The sequence below is a fragment of the Natator depressus genome, chromosome 17 (genome assembly GCF_965152275.1).
Source record: "Natator depressus isolate rNatDep1 chromosome 17, rNatDep2.hap1, whole genome shotgun sequence".
Taxonomy (NCBI): Eukaryota; Metazoa; Chordata; order Testudines; family Cheloniidae; genus Natator; species Natator depressus.
The window spans coordinates 9,908,454-9,924,580 of NC_134250.1; the positions used below are offsets into that span (position 1 = coordinate 9,908,454).

The 16,127-nt window shown below is 44.5% G+C and overlaps 2 protein-coding genes across 6 annotated transcripts; one reads left to right on the forward strand and one right to left on the reverse strand.

Moving 5' to 3' along the window:
- Positions 1 to 4,260: 4,260 nt before the first annotated feature.
- TMEM97 (transmembrane protein 97) lies at positions 4,261 to 10,761 on the forward strand. Its single transcript, XM_074974808.1, has 3 exons — positions 4,261 to 4,456; positions 6,334 to 6,478; positions 7,307 to 10,761. Exons 1-3 carry the CDS (start codon positions 4,334 to 4,336, stop codon positions 7,555 to 7,557), a joined length of 519 nt encoding a protein of 172 aa, XP_074830909.1. The 5' UTR covers positions 4,261 to 4,333; the 3' UTR covers positions 7,558 to 10,761.
- On the reverse strand, positions 10,211 to 15,725 carry IFT20 (intraflagellar transport 20). Of its 5 annotated transcripts, none has more exons than XM_074974809.1 (5): positions 15,615 to 15,725; positions 13,820 to 13,980; positions 12,446 to 12,531; positions 10,853 to 10,956; positions 10,211 to 10,667 (listed from the first exon to the last, which is right to left on the reverse strand). In XM_074974809.1, the coding sequence occupies exons 2-5, from the start codon at positions 13,944 to 13,946 to the stop codon at positions 10,586 to 10,588; spliced, it is 399 nt and encodes a 132-aa protein (XP_074830910.1). In that variant the 5' UTR covers positions 13,947 to 13,980; positions 15,615 to 15,725; the 3' UTR covers positions 10,211 to 10,585. The 5 variants fall into 5 exon arrangements, with proteins under 5 accessions (XP_074830910.1, XP_074830912.1, XP_074830911.1 ...); XM_074974811.1 differs by having other exon boundaries at positions 13,820 to 13,983; positions 15,615 to 15,724; XM_074974810.1 differs by lacking the exon at positions 15,615 to 15,725 and adding an exon at positions 15,509 to 15,540.
- Positions 15,726 to 16,127: the final 402 nt, after the last annotated feature.

Here is a 16,127-nt window from a genome sequence, read left to right on the forward strand (position 1 = left end):
AGGTTAACAGAAGATAAATAAGAAATTGGTTTACACTTAGATGGGCGGGATTAAAGATATGCGCTCAAGGATGGTTGGTCCTACTTTCTTTTTTCTTTGTTTGCAGAATCCACGTAATTCTTTCAAAGCGAAAGCTTTAATGGATTTTCTAAACAACTAATGTACGTAGCCCAGTATTCAGCAGTGCTGCATTGACAAACCAGAATGGAAAGCAGTCCACACATTTCATGGTTATGAAACTTTCAAAGAATCAAGCAAGTAACTTACATAGATACGGCTGCTAGAACCCATAAGAAATAGAATAGTCTTATAGATGGGGAAGGATGGTGTCATGGCCTGAATGTAAGACTGGGAGTCAGAAGATCTTGGGTTCTGTTCCCTGCTCTGACATGGGCTTCCTCAGTGACTTCAGGCAATTCATGTAACCTCTCTGCCTCAATTTCTTCGTATTATGATGAGCTAAGTTTCAACATCAAGTTGGTGGTGGTGGTCACATTTCTGTTTCATGTATGGATATCACTAAACTGGTGTCAGTTAATTTATTTGGTACTACTTTTGTTTAGCCAGCACTACTCACTCAATTCTGCTTCAGCGTAGGTCTTCCGTTTTTCCTGAATCTGGTTATTTTAAATGCAGATATGAAATGGATTGCTGCTAGAACTGCTCTCTTCTTAAATACGTAGTGTTGTAAAGGGTTTACTTCATAATGTTATGAATAGTAATGTCCACATTGTGCATCAGTACAAAGCCTGTTGGAGCTAATTGCCAGAGCTTCCAGTGTGGGTCTCCTCAATAAACACACAAGGAACAAAATCGTGTTGAGATCTATATCATCTATGTATCTATATCTGCACTGGCCCAAATGTGGGACAGGCACCCTGAGGAATGAGTATGCACACACAAGGGCAAGAGTTTTTAAATGTGTGATGACTTTAATATTTTCTGTAGCCTCAGTTTCTTGGTTCTGTACATACCTTACAATTAAATGAGAGCAGCATCAGGTGCTGTATCTGTGGGACAAAGATAGTAATTCTAGGACTAAAATGCGGAGCATTTAATATATAATTAGCCATTCTGTATAGATCTTACTCTGACTACTAATTAAAAATGGGAAGTCCTGTTGAAATACCTCTTTGCATCCAGTAAGGCTAAAATTTAGCTTACCCGTTGACCTTGATTTTGAATTTTCTGGGCTGCATTTTAAGCAGTTTTAAATTCCTGTTGTACAAGGGATTAAACAATGTTGTCACTACTGATCTATAAGCTTTTGGACTTTAGCTCATGCTAAATTTGTGCTGATTAGATTTGCACTGATAATGGGTGCAGAATTAACAAATGGGAAAAATAATTTTAAAACAACTGGCTTTTAGTTACCACAAAGATGCTACTTGACAAATACACTGCATAGGATGGTTTCCTGAGGGCAAGAAGGGAGAAAACAAGGGCAGGAAAAGATGCAAAAATGGACATAAATATTGGAAGCACTATGCTCACAATACACAGACAACCAGCAGGTACTTTGGTTGAAGGCAAGCCTATGGCAGAGAACAGTATTGAAGAGACAAGATCAACTGTGTAGGAGTCGATTACTAGTATCCACCTCCTAATGGATCATGAAATATCATTGGCTGGCTGCATACTGATTGGCTTAGAGAACAAAGCTATTCTCTTCTTCAGCCAATGATAAGCTCGTCCACAAAACTAGTTTTCAAAAAGAAACTACATTTCTGAACTGGCTTTTTGAATTAACTGCAGAGTTTTTTTAGTGGCTGGCCCATAAAAATTTTGTATAATTTACTGCGTTGTGATTTAGTCATTATTTCTACATGTACTAGTTGCATTATATTGGCTTATTGGCTAATCCAGTAGGTTTTGGGTATGTATTTGCAAATTACACATAAGTGTATATTTTTCATAGCTTGCTTTTCATAGCCTGGAAAAGAGATGACTAAGGTGTGATGTGATAGAAGTCTATAAAATCATGAAAATGTGGAGAAAGTGAATTACCCAGTCACATAACACAAGAACCAGCGGTTAGCCAATGAAATTTATAGGCAACAGGTTTAAAACAAACAAAAGGAAGTATTTCTTCACACGATGCACAGTCAACCTGTGGAACTCATTGCCAGGGGATGTTATGAAAGCAAAACTATAACTGGTTTCAAAAAAGAATTGGGTAAGTTCATGGAGGATAGGTCTATCAATGGCTATTAGCCAAGATAGTCATGGATGCAACCCCATGCTCTGGGTGTCCTAAGCCTCTAACTGTCAGAAGCTGGGAGTGGATGACAGGGGGTGGATAACTCAATAATTGCCATGTTCTGCTTATTCCCTCTAAAGCACCTGGCATTGGCCAGTCGGAAGACAGGATACTGAGCTAGATGGACCATTAGTCTGACCCAGTTTCGCCGTTCTTGTATAATGACTGCACTTTCTTTATTTGCATCAACAACTTGGCTTGATTTGAATGTTTGAGTTCAACTGCATTTAAATCTCCACCACCATTAAAGAATTTAGTCTTCTGAGGTGGAGATGGGCTGGGATCTTCCCAAACTGAGACAGCAGCTTGAATACACAAACAGAGACTAAAATTGACATATAATGCTTATTGCTTGGTCTTCAGTGCCCCTGACAAGGTATGAACCTCTCTCTTCACACACAGGAGGACCCGGTCCCTTGCATTAACGAATGTCGTGTGTGGGAGACTATACAGTACACTTGGTCGTAAGTTACAATTAGGTTAGTATTGATTATAAATCAGACAGCAGTAGAATGAAATCTTGGTCCTATTGACCTCACTGGAGCCAGTATTTCACCCTATATGAGCCTGATCCTTAGTTGGTGTAAATCAGTATAGTTCCATGAAGACATACCAGCAAAAGAGGACGTGGTCCAATGTAGCATTTGAACAGGGAGAAAATGTTTAAAATTTAGACCCCCTAAAAGTTAAGGGCTTTCCAGCAGAAATATTGGCACAACTTCAGGTATACAACACCACCAGAGCATAAAGCAAGTGTGTCCAAACCTAGTATCCCGTTTGAACTGCTAACAGGATTTGAATTTTCAATAAATATTAAAACCAGTTGTTCAATCCATTGTGTAGAGACTTTCCCAGTCTTACTCCCTTACACTTTATATTTCTTATAGTAGTAGAATATCTTAAGATCCTTGAAAGGCACCTATTCTTCAATTCTCTGTTTATATGATAACTCTTTGCTGTCAGCTGTCACTTCCTTGTGAAAAGCCTGTATCTGGCACTGGTGTCAATCAGGTAGTATTTCTATTCTGGAAAGCTTTGTTTCCTATCTGTATTAAGGGAAGATGTGTACAACCACTGCACAATAATAACCTGATAAACTGGATCTTTAACCGTAGTCAGCTTCCAGCTCAGGAAGGGAATAAGACTGGCTCAGTGATTTGAAGTAAACCTATCAATAGGTTTAAAAAAAACTCACTTATGTTTGAGACAGGAACACAACCTGCTACTGGGAAGTGCATTGGTACTAATGCAGAAACTCCTGCTTCATCTAGCACGAGGGTTGAGATCTTCAAAGTACTCTTGGGACATTTAGACACATTCTCCCCTCTTACTCCTGGGATCTTGCCAAAGCCCGTCAGCCTGCTGAAAATTTGTATCCAGGAGGAAGTTAACTAGTGGGACAGCCAGAAAGCGTTAGCTTTGTTAGTGATGGGACTCGGCCGGGGGCCTGGTAAAAGTAAAGAAATGAACGTGAGCAAGAGTATACGAGCATCTTCTCAGAACAACTTGTGATTCTTCCGCTAACCAGAAATTCTTCTCTGCTGGGTGCTTTTGAAAATCTCACCCCTAAGCTACTTCACTGCACAGGTCCCGTTGAAAGTCAGTGGTACTTATTCTCCTGAGTCCCTTTTGGGAATCCATAATAGTGTAAATGTGCACACAGAGGACTTCTGACCCCCTGCTTCAAAGGCAACCTGCTAAATCCTGTGCTGTGTGGCGGGACGAGACCTTGAATACAATCTAATTTGTTGAGCCGAGCTCTAAAGAGCGAACCCATGCTTTCTTTTTTTCCTCACCAAGCTATGAAAACAGTTTTAAGTCTTTAAAATAGGTTGTAACGCAAATCTAGTAAGGCCGCCTCCTGTTGAGGCGAATGGAATCTTCCTTCAGGGGAGGCACCAACCGCAGGTGTTTTGCCTTCAGCCAGCTGAGCAGCCCTTTAAATTGTGAGTTGTCCCAGCAGGAAACCAAGCCTCCTGAGAGTGCAGCCAATGGGAGCCGGAGAAAGCTGTGGCCTGTTGTGTCTGTTGCTTACCAGCTGACTTCCTGCTGCTGCACTGACCCAGGGAAGGGATGGCTGCTGTTACTGGCTTGCTGGAGTGGGTTTTTGCCCTGTACTTCCTCACTCACATTCCCATCACTTTACTGATAGACCTGCAAGCGCTTGTACCTGGGACTGGCCTCCACCCGCAGAGTGTAAGTAGCTGCCAGGACACTCTCAACGACATGGTGATTTGTGTGTGTTTGCAGCTCAGTGCAAAATCGGTCAGGACTGTCTGAGACAAGGGTTTGGGGGAGAATTGATTCTGTGCAAAGGGTTTGAATAGGTTGGCAAAGGGTTGGCTTGAAAACCCTGATCTTTGAGAAAAGGCTCAGCTCTCCTTCTGCAGTGTTAATGAGTCAAATTCACGAGAAGAAAAGAAGGACTAGTGGCACCTTAGAGACTCACCAATTTATTTGAGCATAAGCTTTCATCAGCTACAGCTAATTTTACAGCCCTACGATGAGTCAGTTTTTTGCAGTACCACTTAGCTTTTATATAGTATTAAGTATAAATATGGATAGTATGTCTTGTGCCAAGCTCATTAGTCTGGGGTCACTAGGATAAATTTCACTTTGATTAGTTCACGAGGGCACAAATCAACTGGCTTCCAAAATTGTTCAAAGGATCAAATGAAATCTGTGCAAGCTTCCTCTGCCAATTAGATCTACACAGTAAGTCAGACAAAAGCAAAAAACCTCCTTGCTAAAATCTCTCCTACTTTTATCTTCCCAGCATGCTAAGCTATTGCAGAAGTCTAACCTAACCAGCCTAGAAATACCTGAATATCTGCTTGACAGTAGATTTCTTTTGCATATGGAAAGCACTATGTGTTTTTTCTTGTCTTTAAAAGCCGAATACAGTCTGAAAGAGAGACTGGAAGAGTTCAGGGCAGAGTACAGTTGTTCATTGAGTGACTTATGCAACACTGACCTCATGATTTAGTACTTTTGTTTTCTGTGCAAAACTCCACCACGAATGTGAGAGAGGCAGAGATAACTGGTTCCCAAAATATGACCAATCGAGGTAGAATGCGAGTTATTTATAGATCTTCATTTTATGTCACCAGGGTTTGATCTGTACGATAGAAAACTGTAAATATAATCTGTATCCAGCAACTTTAGACGGGGACATGAGGTCATTAGCTCAGGCAATTTAACTGTTGATTGTTACTTGAATGAATCAGGAGGCTTCTTCTATTTTAGAAGCCATATTTAAATTAAAAATTAACTAGCAAATCTCAATAGACTTTCGACCAAAGGCCACCTAACAAAACCACATTTTACATTTATTTGTCTGTCATTCAGACTAATTTCACATTTAGCTCATTGCACTGTCAGCTTGGACAAAAACCTTTTTAGAGGACTGTTTAAACACCATGGGCCAGCTGTATAAAGGTATTTAGATGCCTAAAGATGCAGATAGGGGCCTTGTGGGAATTACAAAAGCACCTAAGTGAATTGGGCATTGAACTCCTCTTGTTTATGGTGCCTAGGAACCCAGTGGTCGACTAGGGGTGCTGTACAAAGATAGTCACTTTTCTAAATTCCACTAGGCACCTGTCTGCCTCTTGGAGGGCCTAAATACCATTGTAAATCTGTCCCCACGTGTCCTCACAGTGGCCGGGCCAAGAAGAGTGGAATTCAAGGATCTTTCCTCTCTCCACGAAACCTGGCTTGCTCCCTACGTGGAAAAAGGGATCCGGAGTGGTCTGTGGCTGCTCACGTCTGAAGCAGCAGGCTCTGCGTAAGGTTGTAATAACCCCGAGAAAATGTGGAACAAAATGCTGCAGAGTTGAATATCTGCGTACGGAGCGTTTTCGCCACTTTGAGAGGCTTTTGCAGCGTAATTCCCATTAAGACTAATAGCTGCACAGTGGAAGCCTTGTGTGTCAAGATGAGACTGTATCTTTAAAAAGGTTTTGCGCGCTGTAATGATGGCTCCATTTAATGGGTCATGTAAAATGCCTTGTTGTGTCTCATTGCAGCTAACGCTAAGCGTGTTAATCTGTTGTGTTTTTTTTTTTCTTAAGCTGACGGAGTTGTTAAAATGGTATGCAGTTACCTTTAAAGATCCCATGATGCTGGAGCCCCCTGCATGGTTTAAGTCGTTTGTATATTGTGAAGCCTTCTTACAAATGCCTTTCTTTCCCATTGCAGCTTATGCATTCTTAAAAGGTTGGTACAGAAAGAATGAAAGAACAATATTGTGCATGCAGTCTTGTTGCAGATATTAATTTTAAGGGGTAGAGAAAGCTTGTTCTGTACATTTAAGCCATTACAAATGCATCAAGTGGGGGGGTCCTGTTTTTTCACTAGGAGTTTTGCTTCAGTAAGGAGTGCAGAATAGAGCCTGTAGGAAAATAATTAAAATAAAAACAGGAAAAATTATTCTTTCGCTGATGCTGGTCAAGCCTGGCACAATACACTTCATTCCCACAACTTTATCTTAAACCAGAAATCCTAGGTTTCTAGGTAATGGGGCCCAGTGCGGAGAGAACAGCCCTGTTAGGACATAGGGCTTTTATTCCAGGCTCTGCCACGTGCTTCTTGTATGACCTTGGACGAGTCACTTAACCCCTGTAAAATGGGTATAATGATACTCTGCATCTACGTGATACCTGGTGACCGACCTAAGAATATAATTCTTGAATCAAGACTGCATGTTGGTTTTTTTGATGATGAAAATATTTTATCAGCTTGCTTTGCAGAGATGTCCCAGGACTCCTATCTGCATCCTGTCTTTCTAAGCTTCCAGCTGGCATGCCTTGTGTTGCCACTCTTCCACCTAATAAAAACAGATTAGTTTTCCTGCTACTATATACTCCTTGCAATTGAGGCTCGTACAGTCTGGGTTAATTTTCTGTTGATACCTAACTCTCTCATAGCAGTTTTCATGAGTAGATCTCAGCATGTTTTCACCCTCTTTAGTGTATTTATCCTAAGGCTATTGAATGCTGCCCTCTTATTTCAAACAAATATTATACTTTTCTGCCTCGAATACAGGTGGCTGCAAATGGATACGGACTCCAGCGATTATCTACTCCAGTCATGTTGCTACAACTGTATTTCCTATCCTTGCACACATCCTGTTTCACGATTTCTCCGCGTCCAAGCATCAGGGTCCAGAGACACAGCAGGAACGCCTTGCTCTGTTAGCCATCTATGTGCCGTATTTGCTGATTCCAGTTCTGATCCTGTTAACCATGTTGTACAGCCCCCAATACAACCAGGTGGAGAAAAGGAAAAAGAACTAATGGGGAATCGAAACAGCCTAAACATCTAGCTCCATCTGTTCTCTGAATCTACTCCGTCCAGGTCCTGTGGGATAAGTGCCCATCTAGTGCAGTCTGCTACCCCAATTCACACCGGGATGAGTCCCAAATAGAAGGCTTGAATTGGCTGGAAGTCCCTGCTCTTCCCAAAACAAGTAGCTATTCCCCCTGCTGCTGTGGCTAGAGGGACCTAACTTCTCTGGGGCTGGCAAATGGGTGTTTTTCATCAGTGCGAGCAAAACAAAGAAGTAAAGCCTTTGACGTACAATACTGAAACGAGAGCATTGCACTTGCGTTCTGCCTCCCTTTCAGCTGCTCTCCTCTCATGGTAAATATACCTGTGTGAGAAACCACGGATCCCCCGTCTGTTTAAAAATAAGACACACCAGAGGCTGTATAATTGTGCAGTGTTATGACTTAATTAACTACAATCAGCTGGAGAGCAGAGAGAGTTTGTGAGGGAGGAAGGTGTTATTCTGTATTATTTTTATGAGACGTAAAAACAGGGTCTGGTTCTGCCCTCAGATACATATGCACGCTCCCATTGGCTTAGGTATGGCTGGGGGCAGAACCTGGCCCATGAAAGTTAAGAGTCTGACGGAATATATGTTAATGCAACCAAGTCACCTAGTTGTGAAAGTCTTAAGATTTCATAACTTTGAACTTGTGAGCCAAAACTCTCGCCACTTCATTATGTATGTTTGATTTTGTGCCTGGCCACGCTGGATCCAAGCCCTCAAGCACCCCCTTATATACCACTGCCTACCATCTGGAATGACACTATGATCCTTTTTTAAAGAGTCTGCCTGGGCCAACTCCATCTTTGATTATGGAGTTGAATCACCAGTTCGAGTAGATTTCAAGACCTGCCTGATTTCTGAATGCTAAAATGTAACCACCTTTGACATACATCTGCTTTTTTGTATAGCACCTTTCTTCCCAAAGGGCCCTAAAGTCTTTTCCTAATTGTGTATGAGCAGGGATCATTTCACCCGCTTCTGACCTGCAGCATCCCTCCCAGCAGTCCTGGGTTTCGTGGGGCTAGCCTACTTTGACCCCAAGCCCGTCTCAGTTGAAGTGAACATTTCCCCCATTCAGGACTGCCTGGGGAGGGGAAGTTTGCCCTGGGCCCCCCGTTTGAGAGGGCCCCCAAACCTAGTGGTGGTGTGACCTGGTGCAGGGCATTGCAGCGTGACTTAGGTTTGGCGTGTCCCCTGCCTTTCATTTCCATCTACGGAGGGGCAGATGGGCCAAACCTGAGTGGCACTGCGTCCTCCTTTTCGCCACTTGAAATGCTGAGGTAAACTGCAGCTGCACCTGGGATGAAATGCACAAATGCAGCCCAGTTAGACACAGACTGACAAGCGGGCTGGTCTTCTGTTCCAAATCTCTTCCAAAAGGTTGAGCATTAGCCTCGAAATGGTGGTAACATCAGTTGTTCATGATGTCAAGGACTATTCTGTCATCCGTGTGCCAGGGTCTAATTACAAAGGCTGGACTGTTTCATGCCTGGTTGTCTACAGGTAGGTGTACAACTCCACATCTAAGTACTTAATAAGCAGCCTGACTTCTGTGTCAGGTGCTGAGCACCTGCAACTTCTGTTGACCTTAACACAGAGGTGGGCAAACTACAGCCTGTGGGCCACATCCGGCCTGCGGGACCATCCTGCTCGGCCCCTGAGTTCCTGGCCAGGGAGGCTAGCCCCTGTCCCCTCCCCTGCAGCCTCAGCGTGATGTGATGCCAATGCTCTGGCCCGCTGCTCCTGCCGGGCAGGGCAGTGGTGTGGCTGCAAGCTTCTGCCACTCTGAGGGGCGTGGTAAGGAGGTGGAGAGTCAGATAAGGGGCGGAGGGGGAGTCAAGGGACAGGGTGCAGAGGGTGGTTGAATGGAGCAGAGGTTCAGGGGCAGGGTGGTCAGGAGACAGGGAGCAGGGGGTTGGATGGGTTGGGAGTTCTGAGGGGGACAGTCATGGGGTGGGAAGTGGGTCAGGCCAGGCTGTTTGGGGAAGCAAGCTTTCCCTACCCGGTCCTCCATAAAGTTTCACAACTCGGATGTGGCCGTTGGACCAAAAAGTTTGCCCATCCCTGCCTTAACTGGATTTGTGGGTGCTCAGCTCTTCTGGAAATCAGGCCATTCGTACTCATATCTAAATGTGGATTTTGGAACCTAGCTTTAGGCATCCATTGTCTAAATCTGTTTACCGTTAATGTCTGCTCATGCCACAAAGACTTCAGGCTGGCAGCTTAGAGCACTGTTAAAAATTCCCAGGAACCTGCTGTTCTGAATGTGAGTCTGTGAGCCTCAGGCATAATCTGTCTTGAATTCTGCTGTATGTTTTCCAGTTTGGGATTGTCGTGGGTGGGTTCTGTTAGTCACAAACTTGCCTTTGTGTGTGTGTTTTTTTTTAACTGGACAGCAATTCTCTTCTGTCAGTCCAAATAAAAATAAGCTAGTGGTCCTTCTTAATAATGTTGTATTTTGCGTCTGTAGATATGAAAAGCTGTATTTGGTAAACTATTCATGTGACACTCCAGTGAACTAGTTAAATCTAAGGAAAATAGTCTCTTAATTATATAAATAACACGAGCAGCTGCTTCTTGGCAGGTCCAAAAACAATCTGAAAATAAAGCAACTTCTAAAAACAATAATTTATTTCCTGATCTCAGAAAGTATTGTAAACAAACAAAACAAATAAACAAAGGAGCCATGTAACATAGCAACAGTAGTGTCCATTCGAAGATTAAATGAATTCAAAACTACGGGGACCGTACAAATTTTTTAAAAACAAGAGACAGGTTAGAACTCTTCTTATTTACACATCTGCGAAAAACCCCTCCTTTTTGCCATTTTCATGTAAGTTCACAGAGTGGCATTAAACTCATTTTTTGTTTTGCCCTTACCCATACTCCTTTGCTCACTGGTACACAATACAAAACTGCACATTTGAGAACCATCAGGATACTGGAAAGGTACAAGTTTGCCAAGTCTGCTGATGTTGGTCTTAAGTCCTTTATTTCTGAAAAATGAATTGGTCAATGAATTCGTTCTGGTCAGCTTCTATTTTACACAGGGTCTCATACTCTACTCGGTATCTGAAAGAGAGAGAGAGAGAGAATGATTACAACCTGTACTTAGAGTTTAAATATTGGGGCTGAATTTCTAGTCCACAAAACCAGTGATATTAATAAAGTTAGTAACATAACAAATGTGACTCCCTGTCCTTTTAAAATATTAAACCAAACTCCTGGTCGTGGCTTCATGTAACATCTTAGCTTACCTTTCCAACTGCATTTTCTTCTCGGTTATTAAAGCCTGAAGCTGCTGCTGCTGAGCCTCTCTTTGCTTCGCTATAGACTTGAGCAAGTTTCGGGCACCAATTGCCTATGGAAACAAGACTGGCTTTTAGTAACAGAGCTGTATCACTGTTTACCACTGTCATTTCTAACAAATTTTGTATCATTTCTAAGAAGTGAACTTTCCAAGTGGTTTTAATAATTAGACTTCAAGGAAGATCATATCTTCGTAGAGTTTCCCTTCAAATATTCACTACTCTGACTGACCCAGGTTAGTAACCTGCACAAGGTCACAGGAGTGCCAAAGGCAAAGCCAGGTCTAGAAATATTAATTGATCACTGGATTGATTGGGGCAAAGGAGGGACAGGTAAGCTCCGACTTGACCATTAGTTCTGAACTTTTTCCAATATAAATAAGTTTGTGGGACTTTTTTTTCCTAAAAAAACACACCAAATCTCCAAGCTTGTTTCTAGACTGACCTATAAAACAGATCTTAGTGGCACGTATTTCTACATGTGCATCAACAAGAACATTCACAAAAGTAGCTAGCAAAGGTGTATAAGTAAAAGCTCTTTGTTTTCTAATCAGCCGCTTCCTTCGGTCAGATGTATTCGGTGACGGCACTGCCCACGGCGACACATCAAAAGCTGACGCTTAATGGCCCACGCACTCAATTTTGGCCCCATTGAATGAACCGGAGGAAGGAAAATACTGATTAGAAAGACAGAATCTGCTGTTTACATGCAAATATAATTGATAAGCTGCAGGGCTGGGAAAAAACAAGCACCTGGATCATCTGACACTTTAATGAGCTTGCTTGTTTGCGTGCCACTGGCTAGTACTAGTCCTTTAAACCCTTGGTAACGGACAACTATGATAATCCGAAGACAGGGGTTAACTGCTCTACCACCGAAAAGATCCCTAAAACAATCTCAGGTTTCAGAGTAGCAGCCGTGTTAGTCTGTATTCTCAAAAAGAAAAGGAGTACTTGTGGCACCTTAGAGACTAACCAATTTATTTGAGCATAAGCTTTCGTGAGCTACAGCTCACTTCATCCGATGCATACTGTGGAAAGTATAGAAGATCAAATAAATTGGTTAGTCTCTAAGGTGCCACAAGTCCTCCTTTTCTTTTTGCGAATACAGACTAACATGGCTGTTACTCTGAAACCTATGATAATCAAGTTGGGCCATTATACTTGATTATCATACACATTGTAAGGAGACTGATCACTTTAGATAAGCTATTACCAGCAGGAGAGTGGGGTGGGGGGAGAGAACCTTTTGTAGTGGTAAACACCCATTTTTTCATGCTTTGTGTGTATACAAGATCTTCTATACTTTCCACAGTATGCATCCGATGAAGTGAGCTGTAGCTCACGAAAGCTTATGCTCAAATAAATTGGTTAGTCTCTAAAGTGCCACAAGTCCTCCTTTTCTTTTTGCTAAAACAATCTGTATCATACCGATTGAATAAATAGCTAGATTGCTTAGATCGTACGGTAGTTAGGGCAGGGGCTGTCTGTGTATCGTACAGGACAGAGCACTTCATGGGCCAATAATTAAATGTACAGTACCTTCATCTTCTCATTTTCAGCTGCTTTTGCTAGTTGATCAACAAGTTCTATTAAGCTACCCACTATTTTCTGAAACTCTGCAATTTCTGCAAAGGGAAAAGTGGTGCCGTTTAAGCTAAAAGTATTCACCGAAAGGACACAAACATTCTTTTTCTATCGCATTTGCGTGCTTTTTAGCCTGGATTTCTTAATGTTTCATATTCTTAACCCTTTTTAAAATCAATTGTATTCGGCATATGTTTAGTTTAAGATCTTCATTGCTACTAAACTTAAGATGGAGAAGAGGAAAATATAATGAAAGGCCATTAAGCATTGATGAGGTTCAGAGTTCTTGTCTCCTACTAGGACATATAATCTTAGCCTGACTTGCCTATATTCTTATTGATTCAGATCTAAATTTAAAAAGAGATGCCTATACAAGGATAGGTGCCCTAACATACCAGAAAATCCCACCAGCAAAAATAATCATTGCAAATAGAAACTCAGCCAGCCACCTACCAAAAAACCCTCCTTTCCTATATCGGAAAAAGTATTTATTATTATATGTGATGGAGACAGGAATTTTACAATAACAGCACAATTATCAAAGTCTCTGCCTTCATTAGCTTATAACCAATAAGCACAGGTCAGACACTAAAATTCACAAGAAAAGTTAATCTAACACTGTAATAGCTTTTTTCCACCCCGTTAACAAGACTGTGTTGGCTGAGAGAAGACACTGCAACAGTGTCTGCACACTCGACTCACTGCCCGTACTGACTTGTCAGCTTCAGAAAACGTTTGGAAATTGTCAAAGGTTGCATATGGGGGAAAATATCAATATTATCAGGCATTTCATACATAGGGTTTATTGTGGGAAGCAGCTTGGCACGCAGAAACTGAGCTCCAAGGCCGGTTTCCTTTACAGGGAACTACCGCTGAAGAGCATGGATAGAATCACAGATTTGGAAGGGACCTCGAGGGGTCCTCTAGTCCAGTCCCCTGATGCTGTGTGCGTAACTGATGCGAAAAGCCAGAAGTAACAAGCTATCAGCTTATCAATTAACAAAAACACTTCTAAAAACAAAAGCAGACCCTTGGCTTAGACTCCGTGAATGCATCCTTTCTTCTTTCCACTGCTCTTACTCTTTACTGGGTGCCCGTTTTCAAACAAACAATCTGATGACAAAACTAATTGAGCTGAGCTAGGGATGGACGTATGGTATTGTATCAAAATTCCATCTGTGAATGGTAACTATTTCCAGTTTTGTCATTAGATTGACTCTTTTAAAGGTAGTAAAAGGCCAGCCAGTAGCAAAAGCAGTATTTAGACCTGATATTTAGTATTGCTGAGAGCTTGACCTGGGCAGAGCCAATAAAAGGGAAAGAACTTACTGTCCACAAAAGCTTTGCATTCCTCTTTGAGTTCAATTGTTTGCTGTGCAACCTCAGGGTCCAAAATTCGTAGTTTATTCAGCTCATCAAAGTGAAGACTTGCATCTCCTAGAATGCCTTTGGCCATCTCTGTCTCACTTCAGGATACAACGCAGAATAAGCTGCTTGCATATAAAGGGGGAAAGAAGTGAACAGCATGCAAAGAAGAGCATTAAATTCACAGCAGCTACCCATGGAAACGATTCATGGGATTGTGGCCAGAGAGGTAAGTGAGGACAAACATTATTATATGATTCAAGATGTCCCTTAAAACGACCCACACAAAGGTGCAGCAATTACTAGTCCTGTCCCCGCATGGCCCCGGGACTGGCTGAACCACAACTTATTATTTGTAACAAGTAAACAAGGATCTGTTTAAAAAAAAAAAAAAGTTACTTTCAGTTGTAAATTTCTCAGCCACTTTCAACTCATGCTCAGAGACTCCAGAGCAAGACAGAACCTTAAAAACACAAAATTGTATAGGTCTATCCCAATGCCCAGGAAGAATTACAGTAAGATACTCTCCACTTGAGCCCCGGGAGCTGGTTGATTACAGGGGACATGGGGGAAACTGGACCACGATGCAATGAGAAACAACAGCTGGGCCCTGGCTCTCCCAAAGCTGTTTCTCTCCCTGGAGTGGGAGTTTGAGCCAGGCCAACAATCAGCACTTAATCCATCCTTGTGCCACCTTATGACAAGAAGCTGATGTCTCAAGGGCTGGAAGTCTCTAGGATACATGTGTGATGAATTTATCCCTGCATGGCAGAGGTTGAGACTCTGAGCAGAACCTGGTGCCTTTAGGAGTAGAGGAGCCATCACAGGTTGACAGAGCAAGGCCAAGAAATGTTCCTGAGTGCAAAGCAGTAACTGAGAGCCTGCCAGGGGAATGCACCCCAAGGCAGAACTTCACTTTCTAACTACCTCCACATGCCCAGCTCACCTCCAGCCTTCCTCTTCAGGGAGCAGACCTCCTGCCCCAACATTAGATTTTCCAGGGAGGGTTGGGAATCTTGAAGAAAACATCAGAGGCAGCGCTTCCCCCCCCCCACCCCGTCTCCACCAATGATTTTCTGCAATTTGCCCACCCTTGGTCTAACCCAGGTGCAGCTCCCGCCCCGCAGCAATGATGATCAAGCTCCTGTCAATCCTGTGGTCTGCTGTGCCTAGGGCTGAGATGGCTGGGTGGGGGCTGACTGTCCCAGACCACGTTGAAGAGCAGCAGTGGGAGAACTGCAGAAAGCTCTTGGGGTAGATGCAGCCTTGGCGGGCCGCCTCCCATCCTGCTCCCCCCCAACCCCAGCTCCTCAGGGAGCAGAAAGGAGGGGGGCTGTCGCAGAACAGGTTGGGACGGGGGCGGGGGGGAGCAGGTAGATACGCAGGGGCATCAGGACTCCTGGCTTCTGTCCCCAGCTCCGCCAAAGACCTGCTGCCTGACAGCTGCCGAGTCCCTTGAGCCGTGCCTCAGTTTCCCCTCTGTATCTGGGGAGGAAGCTGCTTGCCCACCTCCCGGGGGTGCTTCTGAGGCTGGCTGGGTCAGTGCTGGGGGAGGGCACAGACCAGGCTGTGGAGCGTCCTAACCCGTTGGAATTAGAACCCAGGCGTCCGGGAACACCCCCCCCCGCCCGGGCCCCGGCAGCTGGTATTTACCTGCGAGATTCCTGCGCCCCCGCCGCGCTCCCCCCGCCCCCCACTGCGGCCTCTGGCTGCCACGGCGACAGCCCGGGTGTCCCCCCCGCTCCCCCCTGGAACGTACCATTCGTGGGGGGGAGGCCCGGTGCATCCTGGGAGCTGTAGGCCCCACAGGGGGACAGCACGTGGCACGGGGGCGGAGCGCGCTCCGGCCGCGGGGTTCGCGGGGCCCAGCCCGGGGACTCCTCCTGCGCCCGGCTCTCGCCCCGGCCCCGCGCTCCGGAGCGGGCCCCGCGCCTCGCGGACGCCGTTCGGTGCCGGGTTCCGGCCCCTCCCGCGAGGGGCGGCTCCAGGCAGCGCCGGCGCGTGGGAGGCGCCCCAGGGCATGCTGGGAAGCGTGGCCCGTCCTGGGGGGGCTGCGGCGGCGGCCCCCTGAGCCCCTCCCCCCGGGCACGGTCGCTCTTCGAAGCGCTTGGCCGCGCCTGGGGGGTGGTGCCCGCTGAGAACGGCCAGTGCCCGGGTGGGGCGGGACCACAGGCGCCACGGGGGGGGCGTTGCTGGCTGGGGGCTGTAAATCATTCAGACAGAGTGGTCCCGTCCAGGGTGGTGACCTTGTTGCATGCTGGGGGCTGTCGTC

Coding starts and splice junctions, on each gene's coding strand:
- TMEM97 (XM_074974808.1), top strand. CDS start 4,334: ATGGCTGCTGTTACTGGCTTGCTGGAGTGGGTTTTTGCCCTGTACTTC. Junction 4,457..6,333: donor CTGGCCTCCACCCGCAGAGT/GTAAGTAGCTGC, acceptor TTTTTTCTTAAG/CTGACGGAGTTGTTAAAATG. Junction 6,479..7,306: donor AGCTTATGCATTCTTAAAAG/GTTGGTACAGAA, acceptor CCTCGAATACAG/GTGGCTGCAAATGGATACGG.
- IFT20 (XM_074974809.1), bottom strand. CDS start 13,946: ATGGCCAAAGGCATTCTAGGAGATGCAAGTCTTCACTTTGATGAGCTG. Junction 12,532..13,819: donor ATGCAAAGCTTTTGTGGACA/GTAAGTTCTTTC, acceptor TTCCCTTTGCAG/AAATTGCAGAGTTTCAGAAA. Junction 10,668..10,852: donor AAGAAAATGCAGTTGGAAAG/GTAAGCTAAGAT, acceptor TCTCTCTTTCAG/ATACCGAGTAGAGTATGAGA.